Genomic DNA, 22,074 nt, shown 5'->3' with positions numbered 1-22,074 from the left:
GATCGAGGAACACATTTTATTTGCCAGGTATTTCGACAAACATGTGCTGTTTGGTCGCTTTTACAACACTTTCATTGGGCTCACCACCCTCAATCCTCTGGTTTGACAACATCATGGAGACTCAATGGGAAAAATCTGTAGAGGTCCTCCAACTACCCTGACCAAAAGCATTGCTATTGGTCCCGCTAAATCTCAGATCTGCTTATCTTGGAGCTCATAAATTCTCACCCTTTGTGATGGTCACAGGACACCCAATGAACCTGGCTCCTGCTTCTTTTGCCCCACAACTGATAAAGGAGAACTATTCCAATATCGCCAAGGCCCTAATTGTTTCTATTAAAAATAACCATGTTTTGGTAAGGTAATCTTTTCACGGTGTGCCCTCGGGAGAAAAAGACCTTAAGCATCACGCCTTGCAACCTGGAGATTTTATCTATTTTGAAAAGACGTCTCCAGAAGAACTCTCCTTCAACCTCATGGAAAGGCCTCTATCAGGTACTGCTAGCCAGCTCTTGTGCCACCAAACTCCAAGGAATAGACTCTTGGATTCATGTGACACACCTAAAGAAAGAACCAAACCCTAATTGGACCTGCCCATCATCTGGTGACCTGAAAGTAAAGATTTCCCAGAACTGAAGCAGATGACAGCTGATGAGACAGCTTTCCCAGGATAACCAGAACAGGCCTGTTGGAAGCTTGTTGCCAAAATTTTGATTACAGAATGCTTCAGATGATCTCCAATGTCTAGGATCTTGATAAAATATGAACTTTAGATAAAAAGGGCCTGAGAGTTCTCCCTCCTACCCCTTCTTGTCATTTAAAGGTGACCTTAATAGGTTTCTAATCTTCGTACTTTCCCTTCGATTTGAGACACTACACCAAGGAAAGGTCCTTCCTGACACTGGATGACAAAAAGCCATTGAAACTAGAATACCTGACTCTTGATCAGTGATGCTTTCAGAGAAAGATCTTGATTAAAAGGGGAGAAAGGTAAAAAATTAATAAACAGAAACCTCAGTTCATAGAGTTGGGAGACCAGAGGGGAGAGCTCTCACCTGTGACAATAGTACAGTCCTATAGGAAGAAGAAAGACATTTCTTTCCTGGCAAGGACTCAGCTAATGAAAAGCCATGGACTTTTTGTTTAGTATGGCCCTTCCAACTTCCTTTTCCTCTCCATGAAGGCCTTCTCCTTCGCTTGCTGTTTGGGGGATTGCATGTGGCTCTCCGCAGTTGCAGACCCCAAATCAACCCTCTGCTGATCCTGAATAAACCCATCTTTGCTGGAGAAATATCTTCAGTCTATTTGTTTTAGGTTAACCTCAGAAAGATGAGGACATTCTTAAGCAAGGCCCTATATCAGAAACAATTAGCTAAAAGTAAGAAGTCATTACAAAGAGAGAGGCAGATGATATGAGAGGCATCTATCCATGGCATGGGGCCTTGGGTGGTTTAGGAGGGATGCAGTCCAGTGTGCAAGTGAACAGTTAAGTCTTATTTCCATTTCCGGGCAACATGATGAGACCAAGAGGAGTCAAAAAGACATACTTTATTAGCCTTCTCTATGTTTGAACTGTTTCTCTGTCCCCCTTTTCCCAACGCCGCTCATCTCCTGTAGGGCAGTATGTCGCCCAGGATCCTCTACGTGGTTCTCAAGGTGGGAGAATAAGAGGGTTGTCCATTTGAGCTGGTCCTGGGCACTCAGCAGAGCGTTGTTCTTTTGAGGGGAAAGGCAGGACAACCGGCTTCCCCTCCATAGGGTCCAGGAAGAGGAAAGAGACATCCAGTGGTTCTCCTTGGGGATCTGTGGTTAGATCCAGCTGCACAGGGAAGGCCTTAACAGGGTCCGTTCCCTGGGAATCTTCAGCCTTGTTATCCAAGTCAGGAAGGTACTGGACAGTTCCTTTGGGCACAGCTTTTGGCTGATGAGTTGTCTGCTGGGGCTCTTCCGCCTTGAACAGGTTCACAGGTCTCGGGTTAACAGTAGGGTTTTCACCTCTAGGGGTGGGAGCCTGAAATAAGAATGCTTTCAAATAAGGGAATGTCCTCCAAGAAAATTCCTGCCATGCCTGGTACTAGATTATGCTGTTCTGTGCCTTTCTGATGGAATTTTCAAAGGGAGACTAGCTAGATGGGCCTCTGATTAAAGGGCTTAAAGGAAATTCCCTGGCATCTAGTAGTTAAGACTGCAGGCTTTCACTGCCATGGGCTGTGGTTCAACCCCTCGTTGGGGACCTAAGATCCCACAAGCTGCATGGCCAAAAAAAAATTTTAAATAAGTAAATGGTTAAAAAGCAAAACAGATAAGGGCCAGGGGGAACCAAACCTTTAGAAGCTTGACTGTAGGCTTCACAAATTTCAGAGCTGAACAATGATCCAGAGAGGTAAGATGGCTTGTTCAAAGTCCCTAGTAAGGTGTCTCCCCACTCCTAGTAGTGGCAGAAGAAGCCACCTCTGGTGATTGTTTATTCTGTGCCAGGCCCAGGGCAGTGCCCTTCAACCAGATCCTCTGACCTGTTTCTCATGGGGATCTGAAGGAGGTAGGTATTGCAATCCAATTCTATAGATGAGGCAACCAAGACTCAGAGAGGTAGGAAATTGTCCATGTTCACAAAACTTGTAGGTGGCAGAACAGGACTGGAACCCAGGTGGCCTGTCTCAACCACCCTTTCAACTACACAAGGCTGCCTTATGGTAAGTGCTCAATAAATACTTCTGAAAAAGGATTCAGTATTTCCATGGAAACAACTTCTACCTATGGTTCAGGGTAAGAGTCTTTGGGACACTGAATTTAATATCTCAGATGCCTGAGCCACTCAAGCTACAGGGGTCTTACTTATGCTATAGGGACCATGTTGTAACTAAAAGAAAGGGTGACAGGTTTTTCTTTTAGCTACCCTGTGGATGTGGCCTTAGGACACCCTGAATAAAGTGGTGATCATGGATTTTAGGAAAATAAAAGGAGAGGGTAGGGTAGGGGCAACTAAAATAATCTGCTCTTTTATTCACAGAAAGACAACCGATTAGACTAAAAAATACCTCTGATTCAAAGAAGTCACAAGTCACGGAGACCGTCTTTTCTGAGTGTCGTTCAGTAAGAGAACCGTGGCAAATACCAACAGGCTAAAAAAAGGAAAATACAATGTCACATGTGTATTACGATTATCAATGATCATAAATGGAAATCAACTTGCTTTCTGATTACATAGACACACAGCCAATCAACACTTTGATGCTCCTACCATGCAATAGGTAGGCTCTGAGCCAATTCTTTAGCTCATCCCTACCAAATAATCACCCAAACTAGGCTAAATTACCTCCAATGAGAGAAACTCAGGATTTCTTGAGGAACAAACTCTATTAGAAAATTCTTTGTATTGAGCAGAAATCTGTGTCTATAGAACAGACACAGAAATCTGGGTCTATCTCTTGGCCACACTTCTACCCTTGGGTCAACTAGAAAACTTGTTTTCATCTCTCATATAGCAGCTCTTTATGTATGTTCCACCTGAGTTTTTGCTTCTCAGACAAGACTACTCTCATCTCCTTAAACTTTTCTTTATTCAAAAATAAAATAAGTTTGTTTTCTTATTAGAAATGTAATAAACAGTTATTTAGAATATGGATAAACAAATAGAAAATAAAAAGACCTGTAACTACATGAAAGGTACCCGTTTCCTGCAGTGATTTGATTTCTTTTCTTCTAACATTTCTTCCTATGCATACATAATTTTTCTTCTAGAAAAATAGAATTATACTCTTCATAATATTTTATAACTCTCTTTTGTCATTTAACAATATATAGTAAAAATCCATCTATGACACTGAATAGTTTTCTATGATTTTCTTTATAATGGCTACCTAATATTCCTCTGTGTTATTTAACAAGTTCTCTTTTGTTAGAAGCTGGATTGAACCTAATTTTTTTTTTTTTTTTTTTGGCGGTACACGGGCCTCTCACTGTTGTGGCCTCTCCCGTTGCGGAGCACAGGCTCCGGACGCGCAGGCTCAGCGGCCATGGCTCATGGGCCTAGCCGCTCCGCGGCATGTGGGATCTTCCCGGACTGGGGCATGAACCCGTGTTCCCTGCATCGGCAGGCGGACTCTCAACCACTGCGCCACCAGGGAAGCCCTGAATCTAATTTTTTATGTTTAAACATTGAAGCTATTTTCATATATCCTTTGGGTAAATTCCTAGAAGAGAAACTTTAGAGTCATAGAGTATGCATTTTTTTCAAGTGTAAACAGAGGGCCAGTGTAGACCAAGAGAAAATTACAACTGCAGGTCCAGTTATGTAAAAGACTTTAAACTCTTTTCTCTATTTCCTCTCTCATTCTTCCTGGAGCTTGGAAGAACCATAGTTAAATAAATGATTGCAGGAGGGAGAGAAAGAGTGAAAGGACAGACCTTGACTCCTTCCTCACAGCAGGTTCTAAGCTCTAGGTCAGGCTTGAGCTACAGGGAGGAGAAAGCTTTGAATTGGATGTGAGATAGAAGTTTTGATTCAGAATTGACTAAAAGGGATTTTTAATACCTGAAAGTGAATCTTAATAATCAAAGTGAAATTGTTCTTATTACTGAATATAACCAGAAAGCTATGTGATCTGCCCAAGATGGCATTGAGAAGTGAGAAAGGGAGATTCTACAGAAGATGATGAAGACATTTTCCCAATTATTCCTTAATATTCAATTGACTGGTTATGAAAGACTTTTGAGAGACATAGTTCAGATTCAAAGACACACATGGGTTGAAAATTAAAAGATGGAAAAAATTTACAATGCAAACAGTAATAAAAAAGAGCTAGGAATGGCTATACAAATATCAGACAAAATTTACTTTAAGACAAAAATTGTTACTAGTGACAAGGAAAAACATTTTATAATGATAAAAGGCTCAATTTATTAGAAAGACATAACAACTATAAATATAATGCCCCTAATAATAGAGCCCCAAGGTACATAGGCAAAACCTGACAGAATTCAAGGAAGACATAGATAATTCAACAATAATAGTTGGAAACCTCATTTTCAATAATGGATAAAACAAGTTTGCAGAACATCAACAAAGAAACAGAAGTCTTGAACAACACTATAAACAAATTAAACCTAATAGACAATTACAGAATGCTTTACCTAACAACAGCAGAATACACATTCTTCTCAAGTGTACATGGAACTTTCTCTAGGATATACCTTATGTTAAACCATAAAACAAGCTTCAATACATTTAAAAGAATTGAGATCACACAGAGTACATTCCCCAACCACAATGGGATGAAATTAGACATGAATAACAGAAGGAAATTGGAATTTTCACAAATATGTGGACATTAAATAACACTCTTAAATAACCAATTGGCCAAAGACGAGATCACAAGGAAAATTAGAAAATATTTGGAGATAAATGGAAACAAAAACAACATGTATAACTTGTGAGATGCAGCTCAATCATTTCTTAGAAGGAAATCTGTAGATGTAAATGCTTATGTTAAAAGCAAATAAAGATTGTAAATCAATAACCTAAACTTCTACCTTAAAAAGCTAGAAAAAGAAAAGTAAACTAAGCCCAAAGCAAGCAAAAAGAAGGTTACAATAAAGAGTAGACAGGAAATAAATGAACTAGATAATAAAAAAAGAACGGAGAAAAAAATGAAACTGAAAGTTGATTCTTTTTTGAAAAATTTAATAAAATTGGCAAAGCTTTAGATAGACTAAGAAAAAAATGACTCAAGCTACTAAAATGGGAATTAAATAGGGTACATCACTTCTAATCTTTCAGAAATAAAAATGGAATACTATGAACAATTGTATGCTGGAAAATTGGATAACTTAGATGAAATGGACAAATTCCTAGGAAGATATGAACTACCAAAACTTACTCAAGAAGAAATATAAAACCTGAATAGACTTACAACAAGTAAAGAGATTGAATTATTAATCAAATAATCTTCCCACAAAGGAAAGCTCAGGCCCAGATGGCTTCACTGGGGAATTCTACCAAATATTTAAAGAAGAATGAACATCAACCTTTCACAAATTCTTCCAAAATAAAACAGAAGAGGAGGGAAATTTTCCCAATTCATTATATGAAGCCAATATTAAACTCATATGAAAATCAGGCAGATATGACACAGAAAAACTACAGACCAATGTCTCTTATAAATATGAGATTAAATATCTTTAAAAGAAAAAAACAACCACTGGTGAACTGAATGCAGGACTTCCCTGGTGGCGCAGTGGTTAAGAATCCGCCTGCCAGTGCAGGGGACATGGGCTCGAGCCCTGGTCTGGGAAGATCCCACATGCTACGGAGCAACTAATCCCGTGCACCACAACTACTGACCCTGCACTCTAGAGCCCATGAGCCACAACTACTGAAGTCTACGTGCCTAGAGCCCATGCTTCACAACAAGAGAAGCCACCACAATGAGAAGCCCGTGCACTGCAATGAAGAGTATTCCCTGCTTGCTGCAGCTAGAGAAAGCCCACACGCAGCAACAAAGACCCAACACAACCAAAAATAAATAAATAAACTTTTTAAAAACTCTGAATTCAGAAACATATAAAAGGGGTTATACACCATGATCAACTGTGATTCATCCGCAAAGCACAAGTCTGTTTTAATATAAAAAAATCATTGTTATGTAAAATACTAATAGATTAAAGGAGAAAAAGAAAACCAAACGATTATCTCATTAACACAGAAAAGGCATGAGACAAACTCTAACACTGTTTTTTGATAAAAGCATTCAACAAACTAGTAGGACTAGATGGGAACTTTCTCAACTTGACAAAAAAGCAGCTATAAAAAGCCTACAGTGGGCTTCCCTGGTGGCGCAGTGGTTGAGAGTCCGCCTGCTGATGCAGGGGACACGGGTTTGTGCCCCGGTCCGGGAGGATCCCACGTGCCGCGGAGTGGCTGGGCCCGTGAGCCATGGCCGCTGAGCCTGCGCGTCTGGAGCCTGTGCTCCGCGGCGGGAGAGGCCACAACAGTGAGAGGCCCACGTACCGCAAAAAAAAAAAAAAAAAAAAGCCTACAGTTACCATCACATTAAACGATGAAATACTGAATGCTTTCCTCCTAAAATCAGGAATAAGATAAGGATGTCTGCTCTCCCCATCTCTATTCAGCATTGTACTGGAAGTTCTAGTCAAGAAAATGAGGTAAGAATTAAAAGTCATTTAGATTGGAAAGGAAGAACTAAAACTATTTGTAGAAGACATGATCGTGTATACAGAAAATCCTAAGGACTCTACCAGAAAATTATTAGAACTATAAAAATGAGTTCAACAAGGTTACAGGATACAAGATCAAAATATGAAAAATCAATTATACTTCTACATATTTGCAATGAACAATCCAAAAATAAAATTGAGAAGACAAATACATTATATTAGCATCAAAGAGGAAAAAATACTTAGCTATACAAAAAAGTGAAAGTTTTGGACACTGACGACTACAAAACATTGTTGAAAGAAATTAAATAAGTCCTAAACAAATGGAAAGACATCCCATATTCATGGGCTGGAAGAATTACTAATTTTAAGATGACAGTACTTACTATATACATTGATCTACAGAGTCAATGAAATCCCTATCAAATTTCCTGCTTTTTAAAGATAGAAACTGACAAGCTGATTCTAAAGTTGATTTATTATGAAAATGCAAAGAATCCAAAATACCCAAAATAATCTTAAATAGGAAAAACAAAATAGGAGGGCTCAGACTTCTCAATTCAAAATTTACTACAAAACTATAATATTGGAGATAGTGTGGTACTGGTATAAGAATAGATATGCAGATCAATGAAGTAAAATTGAAGGTACAAAAATAAACCCTTACAGAGAGAGCAGATAGCAGAAGCAAGAAGAATTACAATCTTGCAGCCTGTGGAACAAAAACCACATTCACAGAAAGATAGATAAGATGAAAAGGCTATGTACCAGATGAAGGAACAAGATAAAACCCCAGAATAACAACTAAGTGAAGTGGAGATAGGCAACCTTCCAGAAAAAGAATTCAGAATAATGATAGTGAAGATGATCCAGGACCTCAGAAAAAGAATGGAGGCAAAGATTGAGAATATGCAAGAAATGCTTAACAAAGACCTAGAAGAATTAAAGAACAAAGAAATAGAGATGAACAATAAAATAACTGAAATGAAAACTACACTAGAAGGAATCAATAGCAGAATAACTGAGGCAGAAGAACGGATAAGTGACCTGGAAGACAGAATGATGGAATTCACTGCTGCAGAATAGAATAAAGAAAAAAGAAAGGCAAAGAAATGAAGACAGCCTAAGAGGCCTCTGGGACAGCATTAAATGCAACAACATTCGCATTATAGGGGTCCCAGAAGGAGAAGAGAGAGAGAAAGGACCAGAGAAAATATTTGAAGAGGTTGTAGTCGAAAACTTCCCTAACATGGGAAAGGAAATAGCCACCCAAGTCCAGGAAGTGCAGAGAGTCCCATACAGGATAAACCCAAGGAGAAACACACCAAGACACATAATAATCAAATTGGCAAAAATTAAAGACAAAGAAAAATTCTTGAAAGCAGCAAGGGAAAAATGACAAATAACATACAAGGGAACTCCCATAAGGATAACAGCTGATTTCTCAGCAGAAACTCTACAAGCCAGAAGGGAGTAGAATGATATACTTAAAGTGATAAAACGGAAGAAGCTACAACCAACATTACTCTACCCAGCAAGGATCTCATTCAGATTCGATGGAGAAATGAAAAGCTTTACAGACAAGTAAAAGCTAAGAGAATTCAACACCACCAAACCAGCTCTACAACAAATGCTAAAGGAACTTCTCTAAGTGGGAAACATGAGAGAAGAAAAGGACCTACAAAATCAAACCCAAAACAATTAAGAAAATGGTCATAGGAACATACATATCGATAATTACCTTAAACGTGAATAGATTAAATGCTCCAACCAAAAGACACAGGCTTGCTGAATGGATACAAAAACAAGACCTATACATATGCTGTCTACAAGAGACCCACTTCAGACCTAGGGACACATACAGACTGAAAGTGAGGGGATGGAAAAAGATATTCCATGCAAATGGAAATCAAAAGAAAGCTGGAGTAGCAATACTCATATCAGATAAAATAGACTTTAAGATAAAGAACGTTACAAGAGACAAGAAGGACACTACATACTGATCAAGGGATCAATCCAAGAGGAAGATACAACAATTATTAATATATATGCACCCAACATAGGAGCACATCAATCCATAAGGCAACTGCTAACAGCTGTAAAAGAGGAAATCAACAGTAACACAATAATAGTGGGGAACTTTAATGCCTCAGTTACACCAATGGACAGTTCATCCAAACAGAGAATTAATAAGGAAACACAAGCTTTAAATGACACAATAGACCAGATATATTTAATTGATATTTATAGGACATTCCATCCAAAAACCTCAGATTACACTTTCTTCTCAAGTGTGCATGGAATATTCTCCAGGATACATCACATCTTGGGTCACAAATCAAGCCTCAGTAAATTTAAGACAATTGAAATCATATCAAGCATCTTTTCTGACCACAATGCTATAAGATTAGAAATCAATTACAGGGAAAAAACTGTAAAAAGCACAAACACATGGAGGCTAAACAATATGTTACTAAATAACCAAGAGATCACTGAAGAACTCAAAGAGGAAATCAAAAAATACCTAGAGACAAATGACAATGAAAACACGATGATCCAAAACCTCTGGGATGCAGCAAAAGCAGTTCCAAGAGGGAAGTTTATAGCTATACAAGCCTACCTCAAGAAACAAGAAAAATCTCAAATAAACAATCTAACCTTACACCTAAAGGAACTAGAGAAAGAAGAACAAACAAAACCCAAAGTTAGCAGAAGGAAAGAAATCATAAAGATAAGAGCAGAAATAAATGAAATAAAAACAAAGAAAACAATTGCAAAGATCAATAACACTAAAAGTTGGTTCTTTGAGAAGATAAAATTGATAAACTATTAGCCAGACTCATCAAGAAAAAGAGGGAGAGGACTCAAATCAATAAAATTAAAAATGAAAAAAGAGAAGTTACAACAGACACCGCAGAAATACAAAGCATCCTAAGAGACTACTACAAGCAACTCTATGCCAATAAAATGGACAACCTGGAAGAAATTCTTAGAAAGGTATAACCTTCCAAGACTGAACCAAGAAGAAATAGAAAATATGAACAGACCAATCATAAGTAAGGAAATTGAAACTGTGATTAAAAATCTTCCAACAAACAAAAGTCCAGGACCAGATGGCTTCACAGGTGAATTCTATGAAATATTTAGAGAAGAGCTAACACCCATCCTACTCAAACTCTTCCAAAAAACTGCAGAAGAAGGAACACTCCCAAACTCATTCTATGAGGCCACCATCACCCTGACACCAAAACCAGACAAGGATACTACAAAAAAAGAAAATTACAGACCAATATCACTGATGAATATAGATGCAAAAATCCTCAACAAAATACTAGCAAACAGAATCCAACAACACATTAAAAGGATCATATCAGGATCAAGTGGGATTCATCCCAGGGATGCAAGGATCCTTCAATATATGCAAATCAATCGATGTGATGCACCATATTAACAAACTGAAGAATAAAAACCATATGATTATCTCAATAGAGGCAGAAAAAGCTTCTGACAAAATTCAACACCGATTTATGATAAAAACTCTCCAGAAAGTGGGCATAGAGGGAACCTACCTCAACATAATAAAGTCCATATATGACAAACCCACAGCAAACATCATTCTCAATGCTGAAAAACTGAAAGCATTTCCTCTAAAATCAGGAACAAGACAAGGATGTCCACTCTCACCACTATTATTCAACATAGTTTTGGAAGTCCTAGCCATGGCAATCGAGAAGAAAAAGAAATAAAAGGAATACAAATTGAAAAGAAGGAGTAAAACTGTCACTGTTTGCAGATGACATGATACTGTACATAGAGGATCCTAAGGATGCCACCAGAAAACTACTAGAGCTAATCAATGAATTTGGTAAAGTTGCAGGAAACAAAATTAATGCACAGAAATCTCTTGCACTCCTATACACTAATGATGAAAAATCTGAAAGAGCAATTAAGGAAATACTCCCATTTACCATTGCAACAAAAAGCATAAAATACCTATGAATAAACCTACCTACGGAGACAAAAGGCAAAAGTTTCCTACCTAGGCAGAAAACTATGTCTACTGATGAAAGAAATTAAAGATCATACCAACAGATGGAGAGATATACCATGTTCTTGGATTGGAAGAATCAATATTGTGAAATTGACTATACTACCCAAAGCAATCTACAGATTCAATGCAAGCCCTATCAAATTACCAATGGCATATTTTAAAGAATTAGAACAAAAAAATCTTAAAATTTGTATGGAGACAAAAAAGACCCCAAATAGCCAAAGCAGTCTTGAGCGAAAAAAGTGGAGCTGGAGGAATCAGACCCCCTGACTTCAGACTACACTACAAAGCTACAGTAATCAAGACAATATGGTACTGGCACAAAAACAGAAATATAGACCAATGGAACAAGATAGAAAGCCCAGAGATAAACCCATACACCTATGGTCAGCTAATCTATGACAAAGGAGACAAGGATATACAATGGAGAAAAGACAGTCTTTTCAATAAGTGGTGCTGGGAAAACTGGACGGCTATATGTAAAAGAATGAAATAAGAACACTCCCTAACACCATACACAAAAATAAACTCAAAATGGATTAGAGACCTAAATGTAAGACCAGACACTATAAAACTCTTAGAGGAAAACATAGGAAGAACACTCTTTGACGTAAATCACAGCAAGGTCTTTTTTGATCCACATCCTAGAGTAATGGAAATAAAAACAAAAATAAACAAATGGGACCTAATGAAACTTAAAAGCTTTTGCACAGCAAAGGAAACCATAAAAAAAATGAAAAGATAACCCTCAGAATGGGAGAAAATATTTGCAAATGAATCAACAGACAAAGGATTAATCTCCAAAATATATAAACAGCTCATGCAGCTCAATATTAAAAAAACAAACAACCCAATCCAAAAATGGGCAGAGGGCCTAAATAGACATCTCTCCAAAGAAGACATACAGATGGCCAAGAAGCAAATGAAAAGCTGCTCAACATCACTAATTATTAGAGATATGCAAATCAAAACTACAGTGAGGTATCACCTCACACCAGTTAGCATGGGCATCATCAGAAAATGTACAAACAACAAATGTTGGAGAGGGTGTGGAGAAAAGGGAACCCTCTTGCACTGTTGGTGGGAATGTCAACTGATACAGCCACTATGGAGAACAGTATGGAGGTTCCTTAAAAAACTAAAAATAGAATTACCATATGACCCAGCAATCCCACTACTGGGCATATGCCCAGAGAAAACCATAATTCAAAAACACACATGCATCCCAATGTTCATTGCAGCACTACTTACAATAGCCAGGTCATGGAAGCAACCTAAATGCCCATCGACAGACAAATGGATAAAGAAGATGTGATACATATATACAATGGAATATTACTCAGCCATAAAACGGAACGAAATTGGGTTTTTTGTTGAGACGTGGATGGATCTAGAGACTGTCATACAGAGTGAAGTAAGAGAAAAACAGAAAGAGAAAAACAAATATCGTATATTAATGCATATATATGGAGTTAGAAAAATGGTACAGATGAACTGGTTTGCAGGGCAGAAATTGAGACACAGATGTAGAGAACAAACGTATGGACACCAAGGGGGGAACGTGGCAGGGAGTGTGGTAGTGGTGTGATGAATTGGGAGATTGGGATCAACATGTATACACTGATGTGTATAAAATTGATGACTAATAAGAACCTGCTGTATAAAAAAATAAATAAAATAAAATTCAGAAAAAAGGGCTTCCCTGGTGGCGCAGTGGTTGAGAGTCCGCCTGCCGATGCAGGGGACACGGGTTCGTGCCCCGGTCCGGGAAGATCCCACATGCCGCGGAGCGGCTGGGCCCGTGAGCCATGGCCGCTGAGCCTGCGCGTCCGGAGCCTGTGCTCCGCAACAGGAGAGGCCACAACAGTGAGAGGCCCGCGTACCGCAAAAAAAAAAATTCAAAAAAAAAAAAACCTCTTACATTTATAGTCAGTTGATCTTCAAAAATATGTCAATACAATTAAATGGGGGAAATCATAGCCTTTTCAACCAATGGTGCTGGGACAACTGGAGATCCACAAGCAGAAGAATGAAGTTGAACCTCCTACCTCATATCATATACAAAAATTAACTCAAAAATGTGTCAGAGGGGACTTCCCTGGCTGTCCAGTGGATGAGACTCTGTGCTTCCAATGCAGGGACAGGGGTTTGATCCCTGGTCGGGGAACTAAGATCCCGCATGCAACTAAGATCCCACATGCCATGCAGTGTGGCCAAAAAAAAAAAAAAAGAAAGAAAGGGTCAGAGACCTACAGCTAAAACTATAAAACTCTTAGAGGAATACAGAGGAGTAAATCTTAATGATCTTGGGTTAGGTAATGGATTCTTAGATATGACACAAAAAGCGCATTCAACAAAAGAAAAAATATAAAGAAGATTTCATTAAAATTAAAAAATTTTTGTACTTCGAAGAACATCATCAAGAAAATGAATAGACAAATCAGAGAATGGGAGAAAATATTTGAAAATCATGTATCTGATAAGGGGATTATATCCAGAATATGTAAAGAATTCTTACAATTCAACAATAAAAAGATAAATAATCTAAGTTTTAAATGACAAAGGATTTGAATAGACTTTCCTCCAAAGAATACATACAAATGGCCAAAAGCACATTAAAAGATACTCAATCATTAGCCATTAGGAAAATTCAAATATAACCAAAATGAGAGACTACTTCATACTCAGTAAGATAACTATAATAAAAAGGACCGATAATAATAACAAGCATTGGCAAAAACATGAAGAAATTGAAACCCTCACATGTTGCTGATGGGATTATGAAACTGCTGCCATCACTTTGGAAAACAGTTTGCAGTTAGTTAAAAGGTTAAACACAGAATTCTCATATGACCCAGCAGTCCCACTCCAAGGTGTGTACTCAAAAGAAATGAAAACATATGTATACATAAAAACTTATACACAGGGAATTCCCTGGCCGTCCAGTGGTTAGGACTCGGTGCTTTCACTGCCATGGGCCTAGGTTCAACCCTTGGTTGGGGAACTAAAATCCCGCAAGCCAAAAGAAAAAAAACTTATACACAAATGTTCATAGTAGTACCATTCATAACATCTCAAATGGGGAAACAACTCAAATATCAATCAACTGTGGAATGGATAAACAATACATGGTATATCCATGCAATGAAATATTATTTGGCCATTAAAAGAAATGAAGCACTGATATATCAATGCTGAACAAGGATAACCCTTGAAAACATTTTGCTAAGTGAAAGAAGCCAGACACAAAAGGCCACATACAGTGTGATTCCATTATATAAAATGTTCAAAAAATGTAGTCATAGAGTCAGTAAGTAGACTAGTGGCTTCCCGGGGCATAGGCGAGAGGGCAAGGGGAATGACTGCTAATGGATATGGAGTTTCTTTTTGGGCTGATGAAAATATTCTAAGATTAGATAGTGGTGATGACAGCACAACTCTATGAATAGACTAAAAAACACTGACTCGTACACCTGAAAAGGGTGAATTTTATGGTGTGTGAATTATATCTTAATAAAATTTTATTATAACTAAGTGAATAAGGGGGGAAAAAGGCTTGCATTTTTCCTAATTGTGCTACAATACATTTTGCCAATTGACGTTCCTACTAGGTGTACTTGAGATAGTTTCAGGGCACCCTCCCCATCTTGGCTGCATTCTTTGAAAGAAGCCCTGTTTCACTTTGTCCTTCTTAAAGAGTGGTCCAAGGAATGGAACAACATGCTGTATTCCAAATGTAACTGGGTCTGTTTGGATAAAAGCAGGACTACCACCAACCACTGAAGAGAGTTGTCTATATTTTTATAGCCTCCTATGATCATTTTTTGCAAAGCCATCACATTGCTGATGAAAACTGCATTTACAATCAAATATTATTGCATCTGGGCCATCTCTAACTAGTCAGTTGCTCCTTAAGGGGAAGAAAAGTGTCTCATGCATTACAACACTTCATGTATAATTTATGCTCAATAAACATATATAGATGATCTGTGAGCACAAAGCTTAAATTATGAAGACATTCAACAATACTCACCACAGAGTTAGGGGGCTGAAGTGCACAGCTGCTAGCCTGGGACTTGGTACATGACTCTTGGATTAAATATTCTACAAAGTAGGCAGCGCCAAACACCCACTGGTAGGAGACAAGAGGTGAGAAATAAAAATCAAACCTTCTCAAGTGGAGAAATGAGTCAGGTTTGGCAACATTATATTTACAGAAACCATACATTCCCAGAGTCATTGTCAACACAGGTCTCTTTTTGTCCCTGTAATCCCCACCATGATCAAACCATGTATTATGATTTTGTTGTTTAGAAAACATATTCACCATACCTTTCTTCCCTTCTTAAGGATTTAACTGGGCTCTAAAAACCTTCCCCTGGGGGAGCTTATTTTTCCTCATGTAAATTTGTTTTTAAATTAGCTGTTCTCCATATGATAGATATCAACATAATTCAGGTACAAATGAACATTTCCCCTAACCCATAAAACTCAACATCCACTCCTGTACTTAAAACACAGAGTAGAACTTGACTTGCTAAGTGGTCCAAGGTCAACCAGATATGGGAATGTGGTAGTAAATAGTGAACCTAAGTAGAATAACCCAAGGAGACTATGAGTCCATTTCCCTTCTTGCCTTCAGGGCAATGAAGTAAAATCATACCACACAACTCTAACAGAAATCCCATGGAATGACTCAGAAACTAAAACATGATTGAATGTGCATCAGGGTTACCAAAAGTAGGGAATGAAGCAAAGGCTCTTAGGGTTCTAATCAAAAAGAGGGCCTCGATAGCGATAGCAACAGTTATGAGACATATTGTTGTAACTGGCCTTTCAGCCTCACCTGCTGAGAAGTCTTGGTGATTTTGACGAGAGAATACTGCTTCGAGGGGCTCTTATCGTTGTATCTTGCAAGAGACTCAGTAGCAGTTTCCAGGAACTTGGGGTTTGACAAATCATGGGGGCTGGAGCTGGGGCAGTCAGGGCATATCATGGTAATCTTGCTTCGAGAAACTGTTGATGCCAAAGGGAGCAAGTTTAAAAATAAAACTCCTTAATGATACATAATCCTATAAATCATATGATCACAACAGAAGCAGAGATTGAAAGAAAAAAAGATAATGCTCAGCTTTGCCAAGGATGGAGTGGAAAAGCATTATTTAGAAAGAAAGTTAGCTTACTGCAGAGTTTTCTGCAATGAGCGTGTATTACTTTCATAATTTAAAAGGAAACAAAGCAATATTTTTTCACCTTACGCAAATTTTTTTACCCTAGGAATTTAGTTAAAAAACATATAATATAGTACAGTTGACCCTTGAACAGCACGGCGGTTAGGGGTGCTGACCCTCCAGACAGCCAAAAATCCCAGTTTAACTTTACATTCAGCCCTCCGTATCCACAGTTCTGCAACCATGGATTCAACCAACTGCATACAGTGTAATATTACAGTATGTATTTAGTGAAAAAAAATCCATGAGTGGACCATGATAGTTAGTTCAAACCCATGTTGTTCAAGGGTCAACTGTATATTGGTATAAAAACATTTTCCTAATTAGCTCAATATCTTCCACCATTATTGCCTCTGTAAAGCAGACTGAGTTGGGATTTCATTACCGTCATGTTTTATTTCCCTTTTAGTCGCCAACACCTAACATAATGTCTAATGCATGGTTGGTGCTTAGTAAATACCTGCTGAATGAATGAGTGAGTGAATGACATACAGAAGGTGGAAGCACACCCTCTTTGGTTAGAAAATGCAAGTAAGCTGGAAAATAAAAGTTGATCAAATCACTGTATGACTGGATAGGATAATCACACTAATGGTACAGCTAGAATGTCTGATTGGAGGAGCTGGGGGGTGGCAAAACTTGTATAAAAGTCAGGCTAGGAAACTTGTCTAGCAGTTGTTTTGACAAAGCAAGCACATTGTTTTGATCAACTGTGTGTTTATTTGGATGTATTCGGGCATTTTGTGGGGAAGTTACACCCACAGCTGTCACTCCCGGCACCATCCCCACATGTCATTTCCTGACCTCCCATACTTCAGGTACCTAGGACTTCCATTTAAGACCTGATCCATTTTATTGGCTGTTGTCCTCTAATTTAGGCGAGTCTCATCTTCACAACCAGGAAGGTTTAGATCTGTTGCCCTCTCAAAGGAACCAACGGCATTATTATCACCTAGAGCTTGTTAGAAATGCAGAACCTCAGGCCCTGCCCCATACCTATGGAATCAGAATCTGCACTTGAACAAGATCTCCCAGGGGAGTCACACACACACATAATAGTTTGATGAGTAGCCATATCCTATTTTCCCATGCCATGGATGCTTGCTGTTCAAAGAGAGACCCAGAATGAATGTATGTATTTATTAATTTATTCAATGATATTACAGACTCCTTACACTTGATAGGAACTGGGGGAGAGTTGTAGCAGACAGGAAGAAGGGATAAAACGTTCTACACAATATAAGACAGAAGACCCCAAATCAAGGCAGTGCATGGTCTGTACTCCATGAATGGTTAGGTTAAAGTTGTGTAGGGCTGTAGAATAGGAAAGCACCACTTTTTGTTTGTTTTTTGAGGGGAGGGGGAGTTTCTTGAATAGAGAACGGTGGGGGAGGAAGCAGCATTGACAATGATCTTTAAAGAATCCTTTGAGTTCCAAGGGCAGAGGTTATCAGTGGAGGGCATCCTCAGCAGAGGGAGAAGAACAAACAAGATGCAGAGATTGGAAGGTGTGATGTGTATTCAGAAAATAGTGAGCGATCCAGTTGAATGGAGGGCAGAGTTGGTATAGTCAAGGTAATAAGGCAGAAATAGCTAGAAAGGAAGCCTGGGGACCAGTCAAAGAGGTTATGCCATTTATGTCCGACTGAAAATTTAGGATTTGATGTAGGACACAATGTAGATTAATTGTGGGAAGAGGAGCAGTGCAAGTGTTGGATATATGAAGAACTTGGCTTTGGAATGAATAGGAAGTAAGGATGGGAGAAACCCTATACACTATAGCATAGTATAGTTAAATACTCTTTTTCCATCTATTATTAAAATGCACAAAATCAAAGTGATCTCTTACCTGGGCGAAGAGTACAATTATAAGCAGGTAAATAGAAAATTCTTCTTGCCTTATTAATGTAAAATATTGCTTTGCATTGACCATAAACCTGGAACCAACAAATACATTTTATGACGCAGTGGAATGAACTAAGACTTTTAAATACCCCCAGAATGAAATTGGACATTTCTTTTTTTTTTTTATTTTTTATTTTTTTGCGGTACGCGGGCCTCTCACTGCTGTGGCCTCTCCCGTTGCGGAGCACAGGCTCCAGACGCGCAGGCTCCGGACGCGCAGGCTCAGCGGCCACGGCCCACGGCCCCAGCCGCTCCGCGGCATGTGGGATCTTCCCGGACCGGGGCACGAACCCGTGTCCCCTGCATCGGCAGGCGGACTCTCAACCACTGCGCTACCAGGGAAGCCCTGGACATTTCATTTTTAAAGAACAAGAAACTTAAGGTCAATTTTAGTAGTTTGGGGTGGGGAAACGGCCAGCTGATCATTAAACAGTTTAACCTTCTCCTGAGACACAGCTTGACTTCTTCCCAGCCTCCTTCCTGCTTAGGTGAGACTGTGTGTAACTGAGTTCTAACCACAGCATGGTGAGCAGAAGTGATGTGTAACCACTTCCAGGTCTAGCCCATAAAGCTCTCCCACGTGCTATCTGTCCTCCGTGCTCTTTCCCTTTCCATGGCTTGATGCAGATGAGCATGGTGACCACAGAAGCCACGCGCTGAAGGCAGCAGAGTCTAGGGCCACAACATGGAAGGTACCTGGGTCTCCAAATCACTCCTGGAGGAAGGCCCCTTCCTGATCAAGAATTTCTATTTTGAACTTTATGTGAATGGGGATCAACTTCTATCATTTTGCAATCAGTATACGCTTTTTAGTGTATGTGTTATAGCAGCTAGTGTCACCTTAACAAATGTAATTCACAATACGGTAAATAGACTATTTGCTTTTCAAAACCAGGTAGGTGCAGTTTGACGAATTTGGTTAAATGATTAGAAAAAGATATCTTGGTCAAATAGTTCACTTCTAAACACTTATATCACACTCCTGTACTCATAAAATTTCATATAAATTAATGAAAATAATCTCAGGATAATTGAGAACCAAATGAAAACTCACTACGTTATTTTCAAGCCTCTTCTATGGTCATCTTTAATAGGATCAATTCTGACTCCCTTTAGGTTCTATGATTCCAGGAAATCCTTCCATGGAACCTCTGAGAGCTCCCATACCATAGCCCTCCCTGTGTCCAGCCTCAAATCTCATATCAGTGTTCAGTGAAACAAACTAAAGCAAAATAAAACAAATTAAAAAGTTCCCCCTCCATTACTTCTACAGTTTTCCTTAGACACGCTTCTAGAGCACTACGCTTCAGATCTTTTTTTCTCAATTTAAACACTAGCTCAGAGCCTACAGAAAGGTCTTGGAGGTAGGAAATAATTTGCGGGCAACTTTTCAATTCTGGTGTTATGACCCCAGTGGGAGCCTCAGACACGCCTCTGATTAAACTCTATTTTGTCTGTAGAATTGGAATAACCACATAGGCACCCCGCCAAAGAGATTTTAAAGAGGGACATTTAAAGATGGTACACATTGAACCATCTTCATGCTGTAGACAGAGAACACCTAGTTTTCCCCCTCGAGCTCCTGGACACAAGTACTCACCGATTTATGTAAGAGCCTCACCCCACAATTCTTCCACGACTTCCTGCTGAGCACATGGCAGCCAGTCTCTAACACGTCCAGCGTGAAATAGAACAGAGACCCCAGACCAGCCTGTGGGAATGGGAGGAGAAATGCACAACCCACATGAAGCAGAAACCCCTAAAGACCAGCAAAAAAGGTCCCTGTTTTATGGCAAAGCCAAAGGCTATGACGTTTGTGAAGATTTCTTATAAACGGTGGGACACACGTTTCTGAGCAGATACCGTTAGCACTTGTTTCTAATAACAGTAAGAACCTGTAGCACCCTGGCAGAGGAGAGCAACATGTACTCAACAGGGTTTCTGATTTGGAAAACACCTGCCAACAGGTGTCTCTGGGTTCCCGTGCCCTGGCCAGCCTCCTCAAATTGTGCAAACACCTGCCCCAGAGGGTACTGCCACTTACCTTTTGTGGGTGTTCACGGGCATCGCTCACTCGGTTGAGGCTCAGCACGTAGCCGTCCTTTTGGTCCCTGTTGATGTCCTGCAGGATGAAGTTCGCGATATCCAGCACATCTGAGCTGTTGCAGCCAAGGGACAAGAGAGGCGGGGGGACGAGGACTGGAAGGGGTGGAGATCGAGCCCCACAGCAGGCGGCCAGGGTGCAGAGCGCCAGAGGTAGGAACAGACTCATCCTGTCAGGGGCAAGGCCCAGGAGGGGTCAGTATGCAGAGCTGCAGGCACCAGGCTGTATATAGGGCTCTGAGGCCAACTTGAGCAGCTTTGTGATTACAAGCTAAACCAGTGATCAGGTTTTGAAGCACAATGTCCTATTTTATCTCTTTGAATTCTAAATGTGGATTTCCCTGAGTCAGTACTTTGGAAGGGATTTGCCACTATCTGTAACCTTAGACCCCTGAGTAATCTCACATTCATGTATACATGTAAACAGATGTCAGTTTCCTAACCATTTCCCAAGAAATCAAAATAAACCCTTGGGTCAAGGCTCCCAAGAGGTCATGATTGAGTTCTGGTTTGTGTCCAGCGCTCCAGCTGAGTCAGAATATGCCCCTAGCACCTTGCCTCTAGCTGATGTCCTGGCCACACTGATCTTTATCTCCATCTTGGAGCCCAGAATCACGGTGCTAACGGGGCTCAGTGACTTCATGCTCCACCTCCCAGGATCACCATTCTTGTTATATCTGAAAAAGGGCTTTAACCCCATATCATCTACATAAAGGCCCCCATGAGATTCCTAAAGCACTTTGGGATCTGGCTAGAAACAGTTTTGTTTAGCATACATACAGATGGCCAATAGGCACATGAAAAAATGCTCAACATTGCTAATTATTAGAGAAATGCAAATCAAAACTACAATGAGGTATACGTCACACCAGTCAGAATGGCCATCATTAAAAAGTCTACAAATAATAAATGCTGGAGAGGGTGTGTTGCACTGTTGGTGGGAATGTAAATTGGGGCAGCCACTATGGAGAACAGTATGGAGCTTCCTTAAAATACTAAAAACAGAGTTGTCATATGATCCAGCAATTTCACTCCTGGGCATATATCCAGAGGAAACTCTTAATTCAAAAAGATACATGCACCCCAATGTTCTTAACAGCACTATTTACAATAGCCAAGTCATGGAAGCAATCTAAGTGTCCATTGACAGATGAATGGATAAAGAAGATGTGAGATTATATATATATCATGGAATGTTACTCAGCCATAAAAAAGAATGAAATAATGCCATTTGTGGCAACATGGATGGACCTAAAGATTATCATACTAAGTGAAGTAGGACAAAGACAAATATGTGATATTGCTTATATGTGAAATCTAAAATATGACACAAATGAACTTATTTACAAAACAGAAACAGACTCACAGACATAGAAAACAAGCTTATGGTTAACAAAGGAGAAAGGGGTGAGGGAGGGATAAATTAGGAGTTTTGGATTAGCAGATACAAACTACTATATATAAAATAGATAAACAACAAGGTCCTACTGTACAGCACAGGGAACTATATTCAGTATCCTGTAATAAACCATAATGGAAAAGAATATGAAAAAGAATATGCATACATATGTATAACTGAATCACTTGACTGTACATCCAGAAACCAAC

At 39.3% G+C, this 22,074-nt stretch overlaps 1 protein-coding gene across 1 annotated transcript; it reads right to left on the bottom strand.

Annotated features, from left to right (window-relative positions):
* Window positions 1-1,530: 1,530 nt before the first annotated feature.
* FETUB (fetuin B) lies at window positions 1,531-20,762 on the bottom strand. The gene is made up of 7 exons (XM_067738358.1): window positions 20,408-20,762; window positions 19,964-20,074; window positions 18,308-18,395; window positions 16,074-16,243; window positions 15,261-15,359; window positions 3,039-3,122; window positions 1,531-2,011 (listed from the first exon to the last, which is right to left on the bottom strand). Exons 1-7 carry the CDS (start codon window positions 20,633-20,635, stop codon window positions 1,652-1,654), a joined length of 1,140 nt encoding a protein of 379 aa, XP_067594459.1. The 5' UTR covers window positions 20,636-20,762; the 3' UTR covers window positions 1,531-1,651.
* Window positions 20,763-22,074: the final 1,312 nt, after the last annotated feature.

Source organism: Pseudorca crassidens, chromosome 5 (assembly GCF_039906515.1).
Source record: "Pseudorca crassidens isolate mPseCra1 chromosome 5, mPseCra1.hap1, whole genome shotgun sequence".
Taxonomy (NCBI): domain Eukaryota; kingdom Metazoa; phylum Chordata; class Mammalia; order Artiodactyla; family Delphinidae; genus Pseudorca; species Pseudorca crassidens.
Note: the sequence above shows the minus strand (reverse complement) of the source record. Positions and strands in the feature narration are given on the sequence as shown.

Coding starts and splice junctions, on each gene's coding strand:
- FETUB (XM_067738358.1), bottom strand. CDS start 20,635: ATGAGTCTGTTCCTACCTCTGGCGCTCTGCACCCTGGCCGCCTGCTGT. Junction 15,360..16,073: donor TCACCAAGACTTCTCAGCAG/GTGAGGCTGAAA, acceptor GTCTCCTACCAG/TGGGTGTTTGGCGCTGCCTA. Junction 3,123..15,260: donor TTCAGCCCCCTAACTCTGTG/GTGAGTATTGTT, acceptor TCCTTTTTTTAG/CCTGTTGGTATTTGCCACGG.